This window comes from Dipodomys ordii, unplaced genomic scaffold (assembly GCF_000151885.1).
Source record: "Dipodomys ordii isolate 6190 unplaced genomic scaffold, Dord_2.0 Scaffold150, whole genome shotgun sequence".
NCBI lineage: Eukaryota > Metazoa > Chordata > Mammalia > Rodentia > Heteromyidae > Dipodomys > Dipodomys ordii.
Genome location: NW_012267366.1, coordinates 3,763,184 through 3,780,544, shown reverse-complemented (window position 1 = coordinate 3,780,544; position 17,361 = coordinate 3,763,184). Strand labels below are relative to the sequence as shown.

The window sequence follows — 17,361 nt, the reverse complement described above, 5'->3', positions numbered from 1 at the left end:
CTCCCAGGATGCAACGCGCTGGCGGGAGGTTTGGAGTCACAAAACCCTGTCACCCGAGTGGGACATCCGTTGCGTGGCTCTGTCGCCCAGGTAGGCTAGAGAGGACACAATTTTCCCGTTGGGCCTTCCAGGAGTGGGGAGCGGGACTGGATTCGCACTTTGCCCCCTTCATGCTCAGGCACCGGAAAGAATCCGGCGTCCCTGGGCCTGAAGCTGTTACTCTGTGGAACAGTTGGTTTTGAAGAGCTTGCTGTATATCCAGGGATTCTCTCTCTTCAGACTGAGAGCTGCTTAACAAGGAAACGGCCTTGAGATCTTTGAACTCTTTATACACGTCTATAAATTGAAATTAAAAGTGAAGTGTCTTTAGGTTTACTTAAGGTAGCTCCCAACTGTTTGGAGGAAGATTAGGCATTTGGAAAGACATTTGTGGTTGTACTCGTTCCTACTCATAGAATTCAGTGATAGTATCAAATGGCCTGCACTATTACACAGGACAGCACACAACGGTTTCCTAGAGCAGAATGTCAACAACACTAAGACTGATAAAGGCTTCCATTTTTGGAGTGGAAACTATAATGAAGTAATAACAGTCCCCATGTTTTCTTATCTTGAGTCAGATATAGTATGCCACTCCAATATCTTTCACCCCAGACTGTTTTATAGGTTTATAGTTTATGAGAAAAAGTGAACACTTTGTTGAAAATGTATTTGAATATATCCTTTAAAATATTTGATATATTTTCATTATCTGTAGTCAGATATATTATGGCACTATAATATCTCCCCCCCCACACTGTTTTATATGTCTACATTTTCTATTTTTATGAGACAGTGAAAATTTTGAAAAACTTTAAACGTTTTACATATTTTCATTATCTGTAGTCAGATATATTATGGCACTTTAACATCTTTTGCCCCAGACTGTTTTATATGTCTATCTTTTCATAGGAACACATTGTTGAAAAGTTGTGTGAAAATATCCTTAAAAATATTTGAATTATAACTAAAGTTTCCTTTTGGATCTGATGCCCTATGCTGATATTCATCCCCCTGGCTACAACATTTAGCAGTCATTACTTTTGACTTAGATTACTTGGTTCTGAACAACTCTTGTCACTTCATATCTGTAGACATTTGAGGAAATCCTGTAATGTCCTCAGTTTCCTCATCTATAAAATGGGATATTAATAGTGCCTATAGCATGAAGATATCATGTGGAATAAACAGTGAAGCAAAGGTGCTAAGAACAATACCTAGCACTACTGTGTAGAGAAGAATATAGTATCTGGCTGTATACCCTGAGTAAGCAATCAGGGAATGTAGCCATTTTAGGTGCCTGGCAAGAACATGGTTTTGATACGTGCATTCAATTTACAGGATGTTATCTTGATTTTTATTTTGTTTTAAAACAAGCTTTCAAGTTTCATTTGCTATAACCTGCTTGTTGAAAATAGGGAAATGTATGGGGAAAAAAGTGTAGACTAGAGGTTGAGAGCCTTATATCCAAGTCTAGCACCATTGTTGATTAGGACTATTAAGTGTGTGTTACTCTTGCAACCTTGGGAAAGTTTCCTGTCTTTTCTAAAATAAGATTTTCACATGAAAGTGATAATAATACTATTTTATGAAAATAATTGTAAACATTAAATGAAATTTTGCATGTATTGTACTTAGCAGAGAATGCATATGAATGATTGATTGCAATTATTTATTTCTTCTGTTCATTTAATTCTTGTGTTCAAAAGTAACCAACAAAACTAACAAAAATACATTGTCACAATAGTATAGAACTGTGGACATATATACTTACTGCAATGAAGATACTTCTGTGATAGTTTGCTAACAGAAATATGTGGTTTGTTTTCAACTCTGTCTTATTTCATGGCAGTTTTTCTCCTTTCTTTTTTAGGACTTAAAGCATCAACTGGAATCAGTTTGTATTTGAAAGCTGTGTCGGTACAGAGATTTGATATTATTGTGGAATGACCAACAAATTAACAATGTCATTTAATCAACAAGAAAGGCTCTTGTGTTATAATGGAGACATCCTTATTTTTCAGCTGTCTAAAGGAAATTTTTCAGATGAAATGCCTGCAGAGATGTCCATATTATATGTCAGTAAGATGGCATTTGATAATGAAACCAGAACATTTGCTCTGAAGTCCACTGGATTCTTTCCCATACAGAATGAAAGCTCTCATTTAAAAATTATATTTTGCAATTGTGTGTCAGATTTACGAACTGGAATTAATCTCCCTTATATTTTGATACAAAACAAAAAATTGGACAGTGTTTTTGAATATTGTTTACTGTTTCTCCACAGCAACAATAAGTTTGAAAAGTGCCTGAGTTTTAGTCTAGACTATGAAATGAATGAGACTGTAAGAGTCCTTAATGGTCCTTTACTTTTATGGCAATATGTCAACACACTCTACTGTATCTCTTCCCAAATTGGCAAAATCATTAGCATATCAGCTAGTTTTTCCTCTATTTTGTGGATAGGTGAGATTCAAAATCTAGGTATAGTTTTATTGGGGCTAATGGAATATACCAGAAAACCTTTAGAATCAGATTCTGAAGCTTGTAATAGCAAATTTTGTGTGTATTCTCTTCAAAGTCAAAAAGTATTAAGTGATACCTATATTATTCCTCCTGCTTATACTAATGTGGTAACTTACATTCATATCTGTACAACTGAGATTGTCAACAACCAGTTAAGAATGTCTCTGATTGCCCTTACTCAAGTGAATCAACTCATTTTATTTCACAATGGGATCCCGAAAAGTATGTGCCAGCTTCCATTTGAAGGTCCTTGTACAGTTCAACCTTTGGTCCCAAGTGGAAGAAGCTTATTTTTCATTGTTTCATTTAGATCCAATCAAGTTTGTGCTGTTTCAGAAAAGGACTTTCAGGTACAGTATTTAAATAATAATTCAGTTTGTAGTTTTTGGCTTTGTTGGTTGTGTGTTTTGGTTTTGACACAGGATTTTACGGTGTTGTACAGTCTAATCAGGACTGATAGTCTCTAGAAAGTGCTAAGTCTAACTATCTTTATGTAGTTGTTATAATTCCTTGTGTTTTTTTTATTGTGAAAATACCATACAGAGGGTTTACAATTACATGGGCAAGATAACGAGTATATTTCTTGTGTTTTTTATCCTTCTGTATAATTATTTTAGTTTTTATGTTATCATTTTCTTGTTTGTAATACAGAAAGGAACAAATTATAACTACATAAAGCAAAAAATATTAATTTATTTCACATTTGATTTTTTTCCTATTCTTCCTTTAATGTTTTATTTTTTTCAGGTTACTGCGAAATGGGAAAAATTTAGCTTAGCACTGGTAGATGACTTTCTTGGAAATGGAAGAGAACAAGTGCTGCTCCTTTTAAAGGATTCCTTGAATTCAGATTGCCTGACTTCATTTGAACTAACAGATATGAGTGACATAAACTACTCAGTAAGTTCTGTTTATTTGTTATATATTTAAGAGCCATAAGTAAGCTTTAAAAAATTACGTATGTAGGAATAGCTTGGTGGATCATGTGGTATAGTGCTTGATTACCAAGCAGAAGGGGTTGAATTCCCCAATACCACCACGCAAAGGAAGTAGAACTATAAATTAAATGTACTTGTACTTCAGAAGAATAACATTTTGTATCAATAAACATGATAATATGTATTAAGGAATCAAATAATATGAAATGTCCTTTCAAAAGAAGTAATGATTCAAAGTATCGTAAAGTCTAAATGTAAGAGAAATTATGCCCCTGAAGTTTTGGATCTATGCAGCAATCTTTCCAGTGATTTTTCATTTGTAAAAGACTTTCCCTAGGTAAAATACTTTAGAATTTTCTAGAAAATGAATGAGCTGACACTTTGCAATGTAGTATACCAATTTTATCAGGTATTTGTAGTTGCCATAGTATTATTTTCTATTATAAGACACTATAGAAAATATATAATTTGCCTTTTATGGAATAATTTATAACACAATAAACTGTCCTTTGACTAGATAAACTATAATTGTAGTTTGTTAGTCTCATGAATTTTCAATTTATTTCAAACTTTCAGTTTTTAAATTTTTTTAAAAACCTTTTTTTTTTTTTTTATTAGAGTGAACCAGTGGAGTGTAATGAAGAGGATTCATTTGACGAATACGATGAGAAACGTTGTTTGGTGATTCCACCTCTGCAAAGCAGAATACTAGTTAGTGTCTGTATTATCCTTTTCCTTTTTGATTAACACTATGGAAATGAGGTAAAGAGTATTGAAAGAAAGGTGCTAGTATAAAGCAAATACTGCTTTAGATGATTTTGCAAACAGCACCAGAGTGGTGATCTCTTCTTTAGGGAACAACAGCGTAACTGAGTTAACACTCTTTACCTACTTGAGCCTGAGATAGATGGTGACTTTTAGTTTCCTGAAATAACCCTAAAGACACGTTTCTTTTTTGCCTGCTGGTACTGAGACTTGAACTCAGGGCCGCATGTTCTGGATTGGCCACTTGAGCCACACTTCCATTTCTGTGGTTTTTTTTTGTTTTTTTTTGTTTTTTGCTGGATAATTGGAGTTAAGAGTCTCAGGAACTTTTCTGTCCAGGCTGGCTTTGAACTGTGATCCTCAGCTTTCAGCCTCCTGAGTAGCTAGGATTACACCTATGAGCCACCCAGCATGAGGAATCTTTTCTACCATCCTAATATTAAGTACATGACTTCTAATGGCACTAATCTCTTCAGAAACCATGGCTGTTTTAGTCCCAACTTTATATAAGCTTTCCTGACCCGAACTGCAGGTCTATCAGATCTCTCTGTTCTGGTATTTTGCAGCCAATTCTCACTACAAATTTGTCTAAAAGCCGTTCACCAAACTCATGCTGCACCCTGAATGTTGAGCTGGCTTGATATTTCCTTCAGTATATTAATTATTCTGTCAGCTTTGAATTTAGTCTCACTCTAGCTTCATGCATGGACAAAATGTAACAATGGTGCATAGCCTGTAGTACAATTCTCGATAGAGTCCTTCCCATAGGAACTCATGAGCAGTCTTGTAATTTTCTGTATTCTTACTGGTCTTCTGAGCTCCCACAAAAATCACCCATTAAGTTCTGCTTACAGTCTAGTCCACATTTCTAAGCCTTTCCAAATTCTTCCCACAAGTCAGTTCAAAGTCTTATAAACCACATGATTAAGTCGTTAAAGTAATGATGCCACTTCTTTCATACTGATATTCTGTATTGCTCAGTTTTAAGTGTTACATAAGAAGACCCACCATAAACTGGAATGATTTGTTTTTGTTCACAATTTGTAGAGGTTTCAGTCCATGGTCAATTGGCTTTTATGTTTGGGACCTGAGGCAAGATAGAATATTCTGTCAGTTCCTCTCTGGTGGTGGCTCATACTTGTAATAGCTAGGGAGGCTGAAATCTGAGAATCATGGTTTGGAGCTAGCTGGGGCAGAAGAGTTGGCTAGGTTTCATTTACAAAATTGTTTTGGTACTAAGTATTGGAACTAGGGTCTCATACATGCTAAGCATGCACTTTACCACTGAGGTTTATTCCCAGATGATTTTACAAAATTGTTAATTGTTTGTAAATAACAGCATTGGTCAAATCTTTCCCATCATTAGGATTATGATAAATAGATTATACTATACTGGAAGCATGGAATACTGTACATATATCAAAAAGAATAAGGTATATTTTATACTGGCTTAATAATTATGCCAGCATAGCATATGAAAGTATAGCTTTAGGGCTGGGAAGGTGGCTCAGTGGTAGAGTGCTTATCTTGCATACATGAGGCCCTGGGTTTGATTCCTCAGTACCACATAATCAGAAAAAGCCAGAAGTAGTGCTGTGGCTCAAGTGGTAGAGCGCTCGCTGAGGGACAGTGCCCAGGCCCAGAGTTCAGGCCCCATGACAGATTAAAAAAAAAGTATAGCTTTATGAAATGTTTCATTTATGAAGTAGGACTAGTTCTTCTGATTAAAAATAACTTAAGGCCAGGTGCTAGTGATTATAAACAACTTAAGGCCTGGTGCTTGTGACTCTTATCTATAATCCAAGCTATTCAGGAGGCTGAGATTTGAGGATTGCGGTTCAAAGACTGCCTAAGCAGGAAACCCCTTGAGACTCTCATATCCAATTAACCACCAGAAAACCAGAAGTGGTGCTGTTTCTCAAAGTGGTTGAGCACTAACCTTGTGGAGAAAAACTCAGGAACAGTGTCCAGGCCCTGAGTTCAAGCCCATGACTGACAAAACAAACAAAAACCTAAAATGGTGGATGAATTTTTTTTAACTCTTACTAAAAGCTTCAAAAGCTGAGAGCTGGGAAGGTGGCTCATTGGTAGAATCCTTGCCTTGCGTGCATAAGGCTCTGGGTTCCATTCCTCAGCACCACATAAGCAGAAAAATCCAGAAGTGGTACTGTGGCTCAAGGGCTAGAGCCTTGAGCTGAAGAGCTCGGAGACAGTGTCAAGGCCCAGAGTTCAGGCCCCACAACCGACAAAAAAAGCTTCAAAAGCTGACAGTATAGGAACAAATGATCAAGTGAATGCTTTCAATGTTGTAACTCAGAGAGATGAACAGAATATTGATGTTCTTTTTGCCCTGGAGGCAGTGGCAATGTTCTAGACACAGGGCAAAAACAAATCAGTCTCTTGAGATACCATGTTTATCTTGGGTCTCATAGGAATCCACAAGAGTTTTTTTTTTTTTTAATTCAAAGAAGAAATTTTTTGTCATCACTAGAGTTTGAGCTAGCATTTGTTAGGCAAGCACTCTATTACTTGAGCCACATACCCAGCGCTTTTTGCTTTAGCTATTTTTCCAATAGGAGCTCACATTTTTGCTCAAGCTAGAATGGACTGAGATCCTCCTGTTCACACTTCTATAATTGCGGGGATGACAGGTGAATGCCACCACTTGCAGCCTTTTTTGGTTGTGCCAGTGTCTTGCTTACTTTTTGCCAGGGCTGGCCTTTAACCTGAACTCCCTTGATATCGACATCCTGAGTATCTAGGGCTACAATCGCCATCCCTAACAATGCTGTCATTTTCATTATTCACAGGAAATAACCAACACACTGTCAACTAAAAACCGTGTTGGGATGAAAAAATCCCAACCTTATCAGATCACTTTAACAGGAAACAAGATGAAAGAGACACAGAACAAAATAGCAAAAGCAAACATATTAGAAAAAAATCTCAAAAAGTGGCAAAGACAAAGAAGAGGTATATGAAAGATTTTTAAACCATATAGAGGAATGGTAGGTACAAATGGACGTAGAGGACAAGAGATAATTGACAATCCATAGCTATCAATGTAGTTAGTAAAATTCCAGGTATAAGGAGGCCTTTCAGAGACTGACCAGTCATCTAGACTGAGGAAACAATGAAGACCCAGAAAGGCCAAATGGCTGGCAATGCTACAGCTAGAGTCCATTGTACTACACTGTTTTTTCTCCTATGAAGTTTGTTTTCTAGTCAGTCATTGTAGGTAGAGTAGAACATTTTGGCAATTTGTGAGCATACATAAGAATATTCATAGCATTGTTTATAATACTCCACCACACTGGGTATAACCCAAATCTGTATCAATAAAAAAAAAGTAAATTATAATCACAGAATGGAATATTGTCAGATAATTAAAGGTCTACAGTTATTCTTTGTCCTGGTGACTCACATCTGTAATTCTAGCTACTCAGGAGGAAGAGATCTGAGGATCATGGTTCAAAGCCATCCTAGGCAGGAAAGTTTATGAGACTCTTAGCTCCAATTAATCACCAAAAAGCCAATAGTGGAGCAGCAGCTTAAGTGGTGGAGCACTAGTCTTAAGTGAAAATGCTCAAGGACAGTGCCCAGGCCCTGAGTTCAAGCCCCAGAAGCAGCATATACATAAAAAAATATGCAATTACTTTGTAACCTAATACACATAGAATGCTGCTATAATCCAAAAGACTCAGAAACAAAGTAGGAAAAAAACCCTCTAAATGCCTTCCTTACAAACGAATGGAGGGGTGCCAAAATTATGAAAAGAAACAAGGAAGTTATCTTAAAGGAGCTAGGGACGTGTTGCCTTCAGGGGAAAAGGGGAAATTCACAATTGTACAGGGCCCCAGGCAGCTCTACCCATTTGACTTGGATGTAGTTATACAGGTTTTAACTTCACTTTAGTGTGTACACTGTTTTCTATATTGTGCACTCTTCTGTGTGTATGTATGATAGCTCATACTAAAAGACAGAATGCAAGGTCTGGGGTCACATTGTGTAGGATGTTCCTGTATTGGAGTTCCTGTGTTGGCTTTTAGGTGAGTTTTTGTTCATAAGGAGAAAGCAAACATCCCTTAAAATATATATGGGCAATCTGTTGCATTTGCAAATGGGATTGAGTCTCTAAAAAAAGAAAACAAGGTACACTTCTCTACTGCTTTAATTTCTACAGTGTGCTTATTTTTGTTTTATAGTTTTATAACAAAAACCTCATGACATATTATTTAACTTGTCTAGTGATTCCCCATTTTGTCATGGGGAAGGGGATATCCTGAGATGAAGAAAGAAGAAAGACCACTGCTAATTTCTAAGGGTTCATTTTCAGTCTATCCATGTCATCCCTTATCCTATTCTCTCCCATCCAGCGGCTCAGATTTGGCTATATATTCCTTTGGTAAAAGGTGAAAGATTTATACAATCTGAAGAGAAACCAGAGTATTTGGCTATGTGCTTTTGGTTAGATCTTCTACCCAAACCAGTTTCTGAGCAAATTAGTGATGGAGTGTGAGAGACATGGGACCCACAAAACTAGGTCAACATGAGATGTTTTAAAATACTAGCTAGACATTTTATATACTTAGTATAATGAGATAAGATATAGAAATAATTCTATTCACCCTCCAACTTCTATTCATTGATTTTAAAAGAAACAACAAAACTTGCCTGCCTTAAAATTTAATTATAAAGAAATCCAAACAGGGATTGCATTTTGTTTTTTAAATATAGAAAAACATGTTTTATTAAAGGCCAGATTAATACTTAAACAGCCTTAGATATCCATCTGAGATGAAACAACTTCTATCAGTTCAGTGACACAACTCTTTAAATTTTCAGTAGCAAAATATATTTCATGAATGCTTTATCCTTTGTGATGAAATCTATGGGGTATGATAAAAGGAATGCACTTCTCTGCCTAATTCAGAGTTAAATTTGTGGTGTTTCTTTCCATTAGTTTTCAGTAATTTTTTCCCAGTAGATTTGACTGTAGCCCTAGTTTATTGCATACAAATAAACTTACAAGGAAGTTGTTCGGTGGCATCTTTAAACTTTTGCTGTAAAGGTTCCATGAACAGAAAATTTAAAACTGTCAAATTCAAAGTAATCATTTCTATTCATGATGAGATCTGCTATGTGTATGGATTTTTTTGAAGTTGAAATTGTTTCAGGAAGAAGGCCATGGGATTTTTTGTAATGGTAAGCATGTTGTAAAAATTTGATTTTTATTCATATTGATGGTAAGTTTTTTAAATGAGTACTTAAATGAATGCAAATGCATTGGTGTGCTCTCAGTTTGATACATAAACTCTATAGTACAGTTGTTTGCTATATTTTACTTGGCAAGAAAGTACTTCTTTTATAATAGAAATTCAGTATGTATAAATAAAACAGTTTTACTCTGAGAACTATTCTTTGCTTTTCTATAGAAAAATGAATTGGATAGTGCATTGGGGGAAAGCGTTTCATGAATTAAGGATATGTCTGGTTTCATTTGAAATTATGTCTCTGGTAACTATTTTTCTTTCTACAGGTATATTTGGGTGCAATTCAGAGATTCAAGGATCTTCTATTGCTTAAGGAAAAATTTATTTTAAAATATTGGAAAACTTTAATAAACGTGATTCGAGATGAAAGTGCACCAAATATAGAGGAGGTAAAATAAATCGTGTGACTATTTCATCATTTTATGAATTGAAGATCTGCAAACAATTGAGATGTTATGTAAATTGGAATTTTGTAGAAATTCTGCTCAGTGCATCAAGAAGAAAAGTGACAGGGATTATAATGGCAAACTTTTTTTTTTTTTGGGTCTGGTCGTGGGGCTTGAACTCTGGGCCTGGGTGCTCTCCTTCAGCTCTTCAGCTCAAGGCTAGCGCCCTACCACTTGAGCCACAGCGCCACTTCCGGCTTTTTTCTTTTTGCTTATATGGTGCTGAGGAATCAAACCCAGGGCCTCAGGCATGCAAGGCAAGTGCTCTACCACTGAGCTACCTTCCCAGCCCATAATGGCAAACTCTTATGATTTAAGAAGCATCTGATTAAGGAGCCAGTTATTTTGCCAATTTGCATGTAATTCTGTAGGGTATAAAATCTCACTTAGTGAAATATTAATAAGCTTGGGAAATAAATCTTTTTGCTTAGAAATGTTTAACAATTAAATTTTTATTTTATTTTGGACTTGGCATATATAATTTAGTAAGAAAAGGTTTCATTGTGGTATTTCCATACATGCACACAGTATTCTTTGAGTAGATTCACCTCCTCCACCAACTTCCCATTCCTTCTCTCCCTTTTCCCCACTTTTGAAAACAGTTTTGTGTTGGGTTGTTGGGTTTCATTATGCTGTCTTTGTACATGCATGTATGGTGTGTGTGTCCTTCAATGCTTATCACCTCTCTGTATCCCCTTCTTTCTTTCTTCCCATTGATGATCTCCTAGAGCTAGTCTTCCTTTTACTTTTACATCCCAATATCATTACTGCCATCATCACTATCAGCAGCAGCAATTAGTTAATCTCCAGATCATGGAGAACAAGAATGATTTGGTTTATCATGCTTAACTTGATGTTGCTATTGATTTCCCTATGCATGATATAATATTTATTTTTCTTTGTGGCTCAGTAGTACCTCATTGTATGTGTATGTGTATCATATTTACTTATTCATTGATTATTGGGTACTGTAGCTGATTCACAGTTTGACTATTGTGAACAGAGCTGTGATAAATTTGGGTATGCAGGTATCTTTCTTGTGTAATGCATATACCTGTCCTTCATGTATTTGCCTAAAGGTGCTATGACTGGGTTATAGGTAAGTACATTTTTCGTTGTTTTGCGGAACCTCCATGCTGATTTCCATAATGGCTATACCTATACTTTACAATTTGTATGATTTAGGTAGAAGCTATTCCAGTGTAATATATATTTTCTGAATTTCTGAATAGAATATACTAAGCATTACACAACTATCCTTTGGCAATGACATTATTTCATTAGGATGTTAAGTTTTCTTTTAGTCAGTGGCATTGTTCATTTCTAAGAGCATTTATTCTTCTGGGAAAAGTCCTGAAGTTGTTTTGTTTTCTTAATCTTTCTATCTTCATGTCATAACTTTACTTTTTTTCCTTGTAGCTGACCATTATAAGAACTTCTTCATGTATCTTATATTTACTCATACCAGTATAATAAATTGTTAGAAAAAATCATCAGAATTCATAAAAATCACACTTATAGATATTAATTATATATAAAGACCAGAATAAAAAATATAAATAAGAAATCCTAAACATAGAAAAAATTATTATTATATTTTAGTACCTCAAGTCACTTCAATACCTAACCAATTTCCCCTAAATCAGCTGTATTTTTGTCATAGTGTATGCCTTGCATCTATATTTCAGTCTTAGGTTATAAATCTATTAATGCTATCCTATTAATATTGCATTTACATATTACTGTTCTAATTTCCTGGGGACCCCACAAAATTCATTGTTAAAGTCTCCTCATTCCTTTCCTTAACTTTCCCCAATAATTTTGCCAATATTAGAAAGAGAAATGAATGTTTAGAATTTAGTTTATCACCCGGAGTCATGGCTCAAATAACAAAGCTCCTTTCTAGCATGTGCAAAGTCCTGAGTTTAAACCCAGCACTACCAAAAATATGAAAGAAATGAATACATTAAAGCCACTATGTTCAGTGTCCGTATTTGACTTATTCGTTTTGAAAACAATTTTTTAAAATTGCTATTGTCATGTGTTAACTGTTTCTTTAGGATTCAGATAAATAGCCTACCTTAGATCTTACAACTACAGGCAGAATCACCACTATTGTATAAGTACTCCTTTCTTTACTAAGTAATTACCAGATAGAGACAATGGATAAGTTGTGTTCAGTCTGTTTCAGGTAAAACCCAGTTCTACTACTTGATTGCTACATGACCTTGGGCAAGTTGCCTAAAATACAAATGCCAATAAAACTGACCTAAGATAACTAAGGTTATTGTAAGAGTGAAATGAATTGATGCATGAATGACATTTAGAACATTTCATAACATGAAGTAAGCACTTAGTATATATTATGTATTATTACTTCTACTACTTTTACTATTTCTATCAGTAATTATAATCTATACATGCGTGAAAATGACTGAGTATGGCTTGGACTTCAAGAGTAAAATCTAGCAAAAAATTTTATGAACTCTAAATATAATTTACTCAGTTTTGTTAATACAAAACTACAGTTATGGGTTCAGTTCAGTTGTCACAGTGCAATACCTCAGCTCCCATACAACCAATATATACTAATAAAAATGTTTTAAAAGTATAGACTGGATTGCTTTCATTATACCCATGGTACATATTTTATTGTCATTCTATTTTTAATGGACTATAGAATTATATTTCTGCTGCTTTTATGTTGAATAATCCGTCTTGTCCTCATCATTCCATGCTTCTGAGTAGATAGTTAAATATATGCATATAAGTATATACATTTAATTCATAATTTTTATTTTATTAAATTATATATAATTAAATATATAATAGTCTATACTTTATTTGGTGTTTTTAGGCCATAAACACTAACCCAAGGCTGATTTACATTATTTCATTTTGTTATATTGAGTGCATTTTGTAATCACCTACTTAAACTTTTTTCTGTAAGGTACCTCTTGTTCATTTTTGTGGGGAAGGAGAAGAGGAAGAAGAATCTGCCAATACCTTCAATGAAAAGTTGCCAGACGTTTTTCATCATTCAGACCAGCAAATAGAGAAGATATGGTATCGTGTATTGGATGATAATTTAATTGTTGGAGTAAAAACCACATCTTCTTTGATGGTGTAAGTAAGTTTTAACATGATGACACCTTGTTACCCTCTGGTTTGGAGTCTACACTAATAGTGTCTAATTGAAATTAGCACAGAAATGGAGGGACAAAGAGTGAACAAATGCAGCCATGATACTCATTAGATACTATGTTGAAAATGAACTGCATAACTTGTGATGGGGGGATCAGGAGGGAAAAATAGAGAAAACCAGGGAAGAGGTAACCCTGTTCAAAAAGAAATGTACCCATTACCTAACTTATATGTAACTATAACCATACTGTACAACACCTTTATAATAACAATAAAAAAGAAATTAAGGCCACCCAGGAAATTTTACAAGTGAGTTAATTTTATTGCTTTGATGAATTCAATATATCTAAAACGTCATTTCAACATATAATGAGTATAAAAATTATTGATAAGATACTGTAGGCTTATTTTTTCATATACTTTTAAATTTCAGTTTGTATTTTGTATCTCTAATGCATGAGGTTGACACTAGCCACATATTTAGGACTTAATAGCCATTTGTCTTGGCCAACACAGCTGTGCAAGTATCTATGCAAGTTATTATGAAGAAGATGGCATTTATGAAATTAATAAGTGATCATCAGTAGCTGGAAGTATAGCTCAAGTAATGAAGCTTCTTCATTGTCTCTACTATCTCTGTGGAATTCCATGCAGTCTGGGAAATCCTGTTAGGCTAATTCTTTCTGTACTCTATGTTACTTAGCATTTTTTTTTTTTTGGTCTGTCGTGGGGCTTGAACTCTGGGCTTGGGCACTGTCCCTGTGCTCTTCAACTCAAGGCAAGTGCTCTACCTCTTGAGCCACAGTGCCATTTCTGGTTTTCTAGTGGTTTTTATTGGAGATAAGAGTCTCATGGACTTTTCTGTCCGTGCTGGCTTTGAACTGCGATCCTCAGATCTCAGCCTCCTGAGTAGCTAGGATTACAGGCGTGAGCCATTGGCGTCCGGCTTGCTTAGCATATTTTTGTGTTTGCTTCATATCTTGATGAGTCTTAAGTAGTACCTTCTGGTCTATTTTTTGTTTACTAACTTAGCCTATTTCACCTGTTTAACCTCATCATTTACTTTCTGGTTTTTCTTTACTATTTATAATTATTGTAAGCTTACAATAATTATAGTTTGCTCTTTCCAGATCTAAGTCTTTTTATATGCTGGTCCTGAGGCTTGAACACAGGGCTGACTGAGGTCCCTGAGCTTTTTTGTTCAAGGCTAGCACTACCACTTGAGCCATAGTTCTACTTCTGGCTTTTTGCTAGTTAATTTGAGATTAGAGTTTCACTGATTTTTTTCCTGCTTGGGCCAGCTTCAAATAGAGATCCTCAGATTTCATCCTCCTGATCTGAGTAGCTAGTATTACAGGTATGAGCCACCAGTGGCCGACTGAGTGGTCATTTTTTATTTTCTTATATTTTCCCCTTATTTTTTTATTTCCTTAATATGTTTAGCAAACTTTCTTTAAAAATGTTTATATATACAGAAAACTTTGCATATGTCAAGAGAATATTATAGTGAGCTCTCTTTGCCCCTCATTGAACTCTAGTAACAACTTATTACTAATCTTGTTTCATATATATCTCCATTCATTCATCACCCCTACCCCCAGATTTAAAGCATGAAAGGTATTATACTATTTTATCTGTAACTGTATCATTGTATACCTAAAAACCCAAGGACTTTAAAATATATTTAATTACCCACCAGAAATTAACCCTGGTAGAAGTTTACTTTTCCTACTTGTCTCAATTTCAAATTGATTACATAAATCCTGGACCAATATAAGTTCTATAAATCAGACTTGATTTGTATGTGTGTGTGTGTGTGTGTGTGTGTGTGTGTGTGTGTGTATGTATGTCAATATATATGGTCTTCTAATGTATATTTTGAGGAAACTGAACAGTATGTTCGATTTTGATGATTTATCCTTGGTATTACGTAATATATTTCTCTGCTTTCCATATTTTCTTTCCATAATTTCCATTTTCTCTAAATCATTCATTACATTTACAGTTGAAATAATATTTTCCTAAAAAAAGAGAATGGATTTTTGGTTGTTTATATGAGTATTTAATCATCTATTTGACTTTAAAAGTAGAGTTTATAGAGTAAGCCATGCTCTATTTTTTTCAGTTCCCTGAATGATGTGACGTTATCGCTATTAATCGATAAAACCTATAATCCTGTCTCTCGGTTAATTAACTGTCAAAATAAGGTGATTAGATTGACTACGGATTCTTTCTCAGCACCACAAGTGAAGCCACATGAAATAGGATCTGAGGCAAAAAGGATCAAGTTGCCTCACAAGAAAGAGGAAAGCTTTGTTGGTGAACAGCCATCTAAGAAAGAGTGTGAAGAGATAATTGTTGGTGTGACATCATTTTCACCATTTTTATCATTGAATAAATTTTGTTGTATTGTGCTACTACAAACTAAGGAGAGAGAAAATGGTAAAAGTCCTGAAAATCGCTTTATTTCATGTGGCAGACTTTATATAAGTCTTGAAGATCTTTCAAACGAGAAATTCCTACTGACATTTCCAGAGAAGAAACCAACAGGTAATTTTGTACATACTTTTTAATCATATACTTAATTGAATCAGAACATTTTGAGACGATTTGATAATGCACTGATTTTAATGATAGAACTTGTGAACTATTTCTTTGTAGTGCATATAGAAGATCTTTTTGCACTTCTCACAGCGTTGAACAAAAACTGTTTTCAAGTCACATCATCTGACAGTGCCCTGAATTTAATGAAGATGTGGCTTGTAGAATACATGAATTGTGAAGTAATCAAAGAATTTCCAGAAATATGCGTTTGTATAGAGCCAAGAGATGTCTATGGGACACTCTTCAAGTGGAAACAAAGAACACAATTTGAAGGCATTTTAACAATATATACCAGGTAATGCATCTTAAGTTGGAATCAATCCAGAGAAAGGTAGCATGTGTGAACATAGTGAGCATGAGGTCTCCGTGAAGAGTTTGATACTATTGTGGGACAATTCAGAGCCATACCTGGTATATGGTAAATGAATTGATTTGGCACTATTTACAGATTAAAAAGGTATCTTTTAATTTTTGAGTTTCGTTTATGTGCACCACTAAATCTCCTTTTACCTTGTTTCCATAGTGGAACTTAAAACCTATTTTATTGATGTTACTACTCAGGAATAAAAATCAGGAAGTACCTTGGTTAATATTATTAACTGAATTGGAATAGGCTATGTACATTGGAAGGCTGTAGTCAGAATTTTATCAATGATCATATGCGGTTTTGTTTTATTTGTGATTATGCTGTTTGCAAATCAATAATAATTGATGACAACAGTATTTTTTATGGCTTTATGTTGCCTTGATTTGGTAAATTATGTTTGTTTTTTTATTTCAGGAATCAAACAGTTTTGTTCCAGTGTCTTCATAATCTTATCAGACATCTCCCTATAGAATGTTTCTTTCAAAATCTAAAATCAGGAAGTGAGGATCTGCTAGTTGATTATTCTGCATTAACTCTGGAGAAGGAAATACTTATCCCTGCTTCTTGTAGTATCTTAACCTTACATAAGTTTGAAAGCAGCTATGTTCAAGAATGTGAAGCAAACAAAGAACAGAGTAGTACCATGACAACTTCACCACAGATAGAGGATGTAAACCATCTGTACAGAAATGAATTTGAGGGAGAAACTGATGAAGATGAACTTACAAGTGAGTGGTTCTTTTTACAGAGCAATGACTTTGAAATTACCTGAGATTCAGTTGCAATCAGATGTTGTTGCACAGAAAATGACTCATTTTTCACTGACATGAAGTTTTTGTTCCCTTGTTATATGCCTCTGTTAAAAAAAAAAGAACCTATTGTAGTCTACTACAATCTTTAGGTGATGTATAAAATTGTATTCTTTATAGAGTAGCAGTTCTCCTGTGGTGCCATTTTGCCTTCCCCCAGAATTCCTACCTCTCATTACCAGGGACCTTTGACAATGTCTGGGGACATTTTTTTTTTGTTACATGGACATTCATAAAAACCAAGATAAGACACTATTAACTTATACTAGTGACATTTTAGGCTGTATTATCAGTTGTTGTAGAAGGCTTTCCTGTGCATAGTAGGAGGTTTAGCAGCATCTGTGGCCTCCTTTTCCCTCTAGGAGTGAGTAGGGGTTTATTATGGGCATCTATTTGTTAGAAATAGATAGAGATTGCTGGGCACCAGTGGCTCATGCCTGTAATCCTAGC

General features: G+C 34.9%; 1 protein-coding gene across 1 annotated transcript; it reads left to right on the top strand.

The window, feature by feature from the left end:
• The first annotated feature begins 29 nt into the window (after positions 1 to 29).
• Positions 30 to 17,029, top strand: Fancb (Fanconi anemia, complementation group B). Its single transcript, XM_013032134.1, is given in 10 exon segments — positions 30 to 90; positions 1,913 to 2,915; positions 3,313 to 3,465; positions 4,122 to 4,214; positions 9,808 to 9,930; positions 12,938 to 13,113; positions 15,257 to 15,681; positions 15,793 to 16,030; positions 16,517 to 16,798; positions 16,800 to 17,029. Coding segments are annotated over 9 exon segments (2,553 nt in total). The 5' UTR covers positions 30 to 90; positions 1,913 to 1,985; the 3' UTR covers positions 16,933 to 17,029.
• Positions 17,030 to 17,361: the final 332 nt, after the last annotated feature.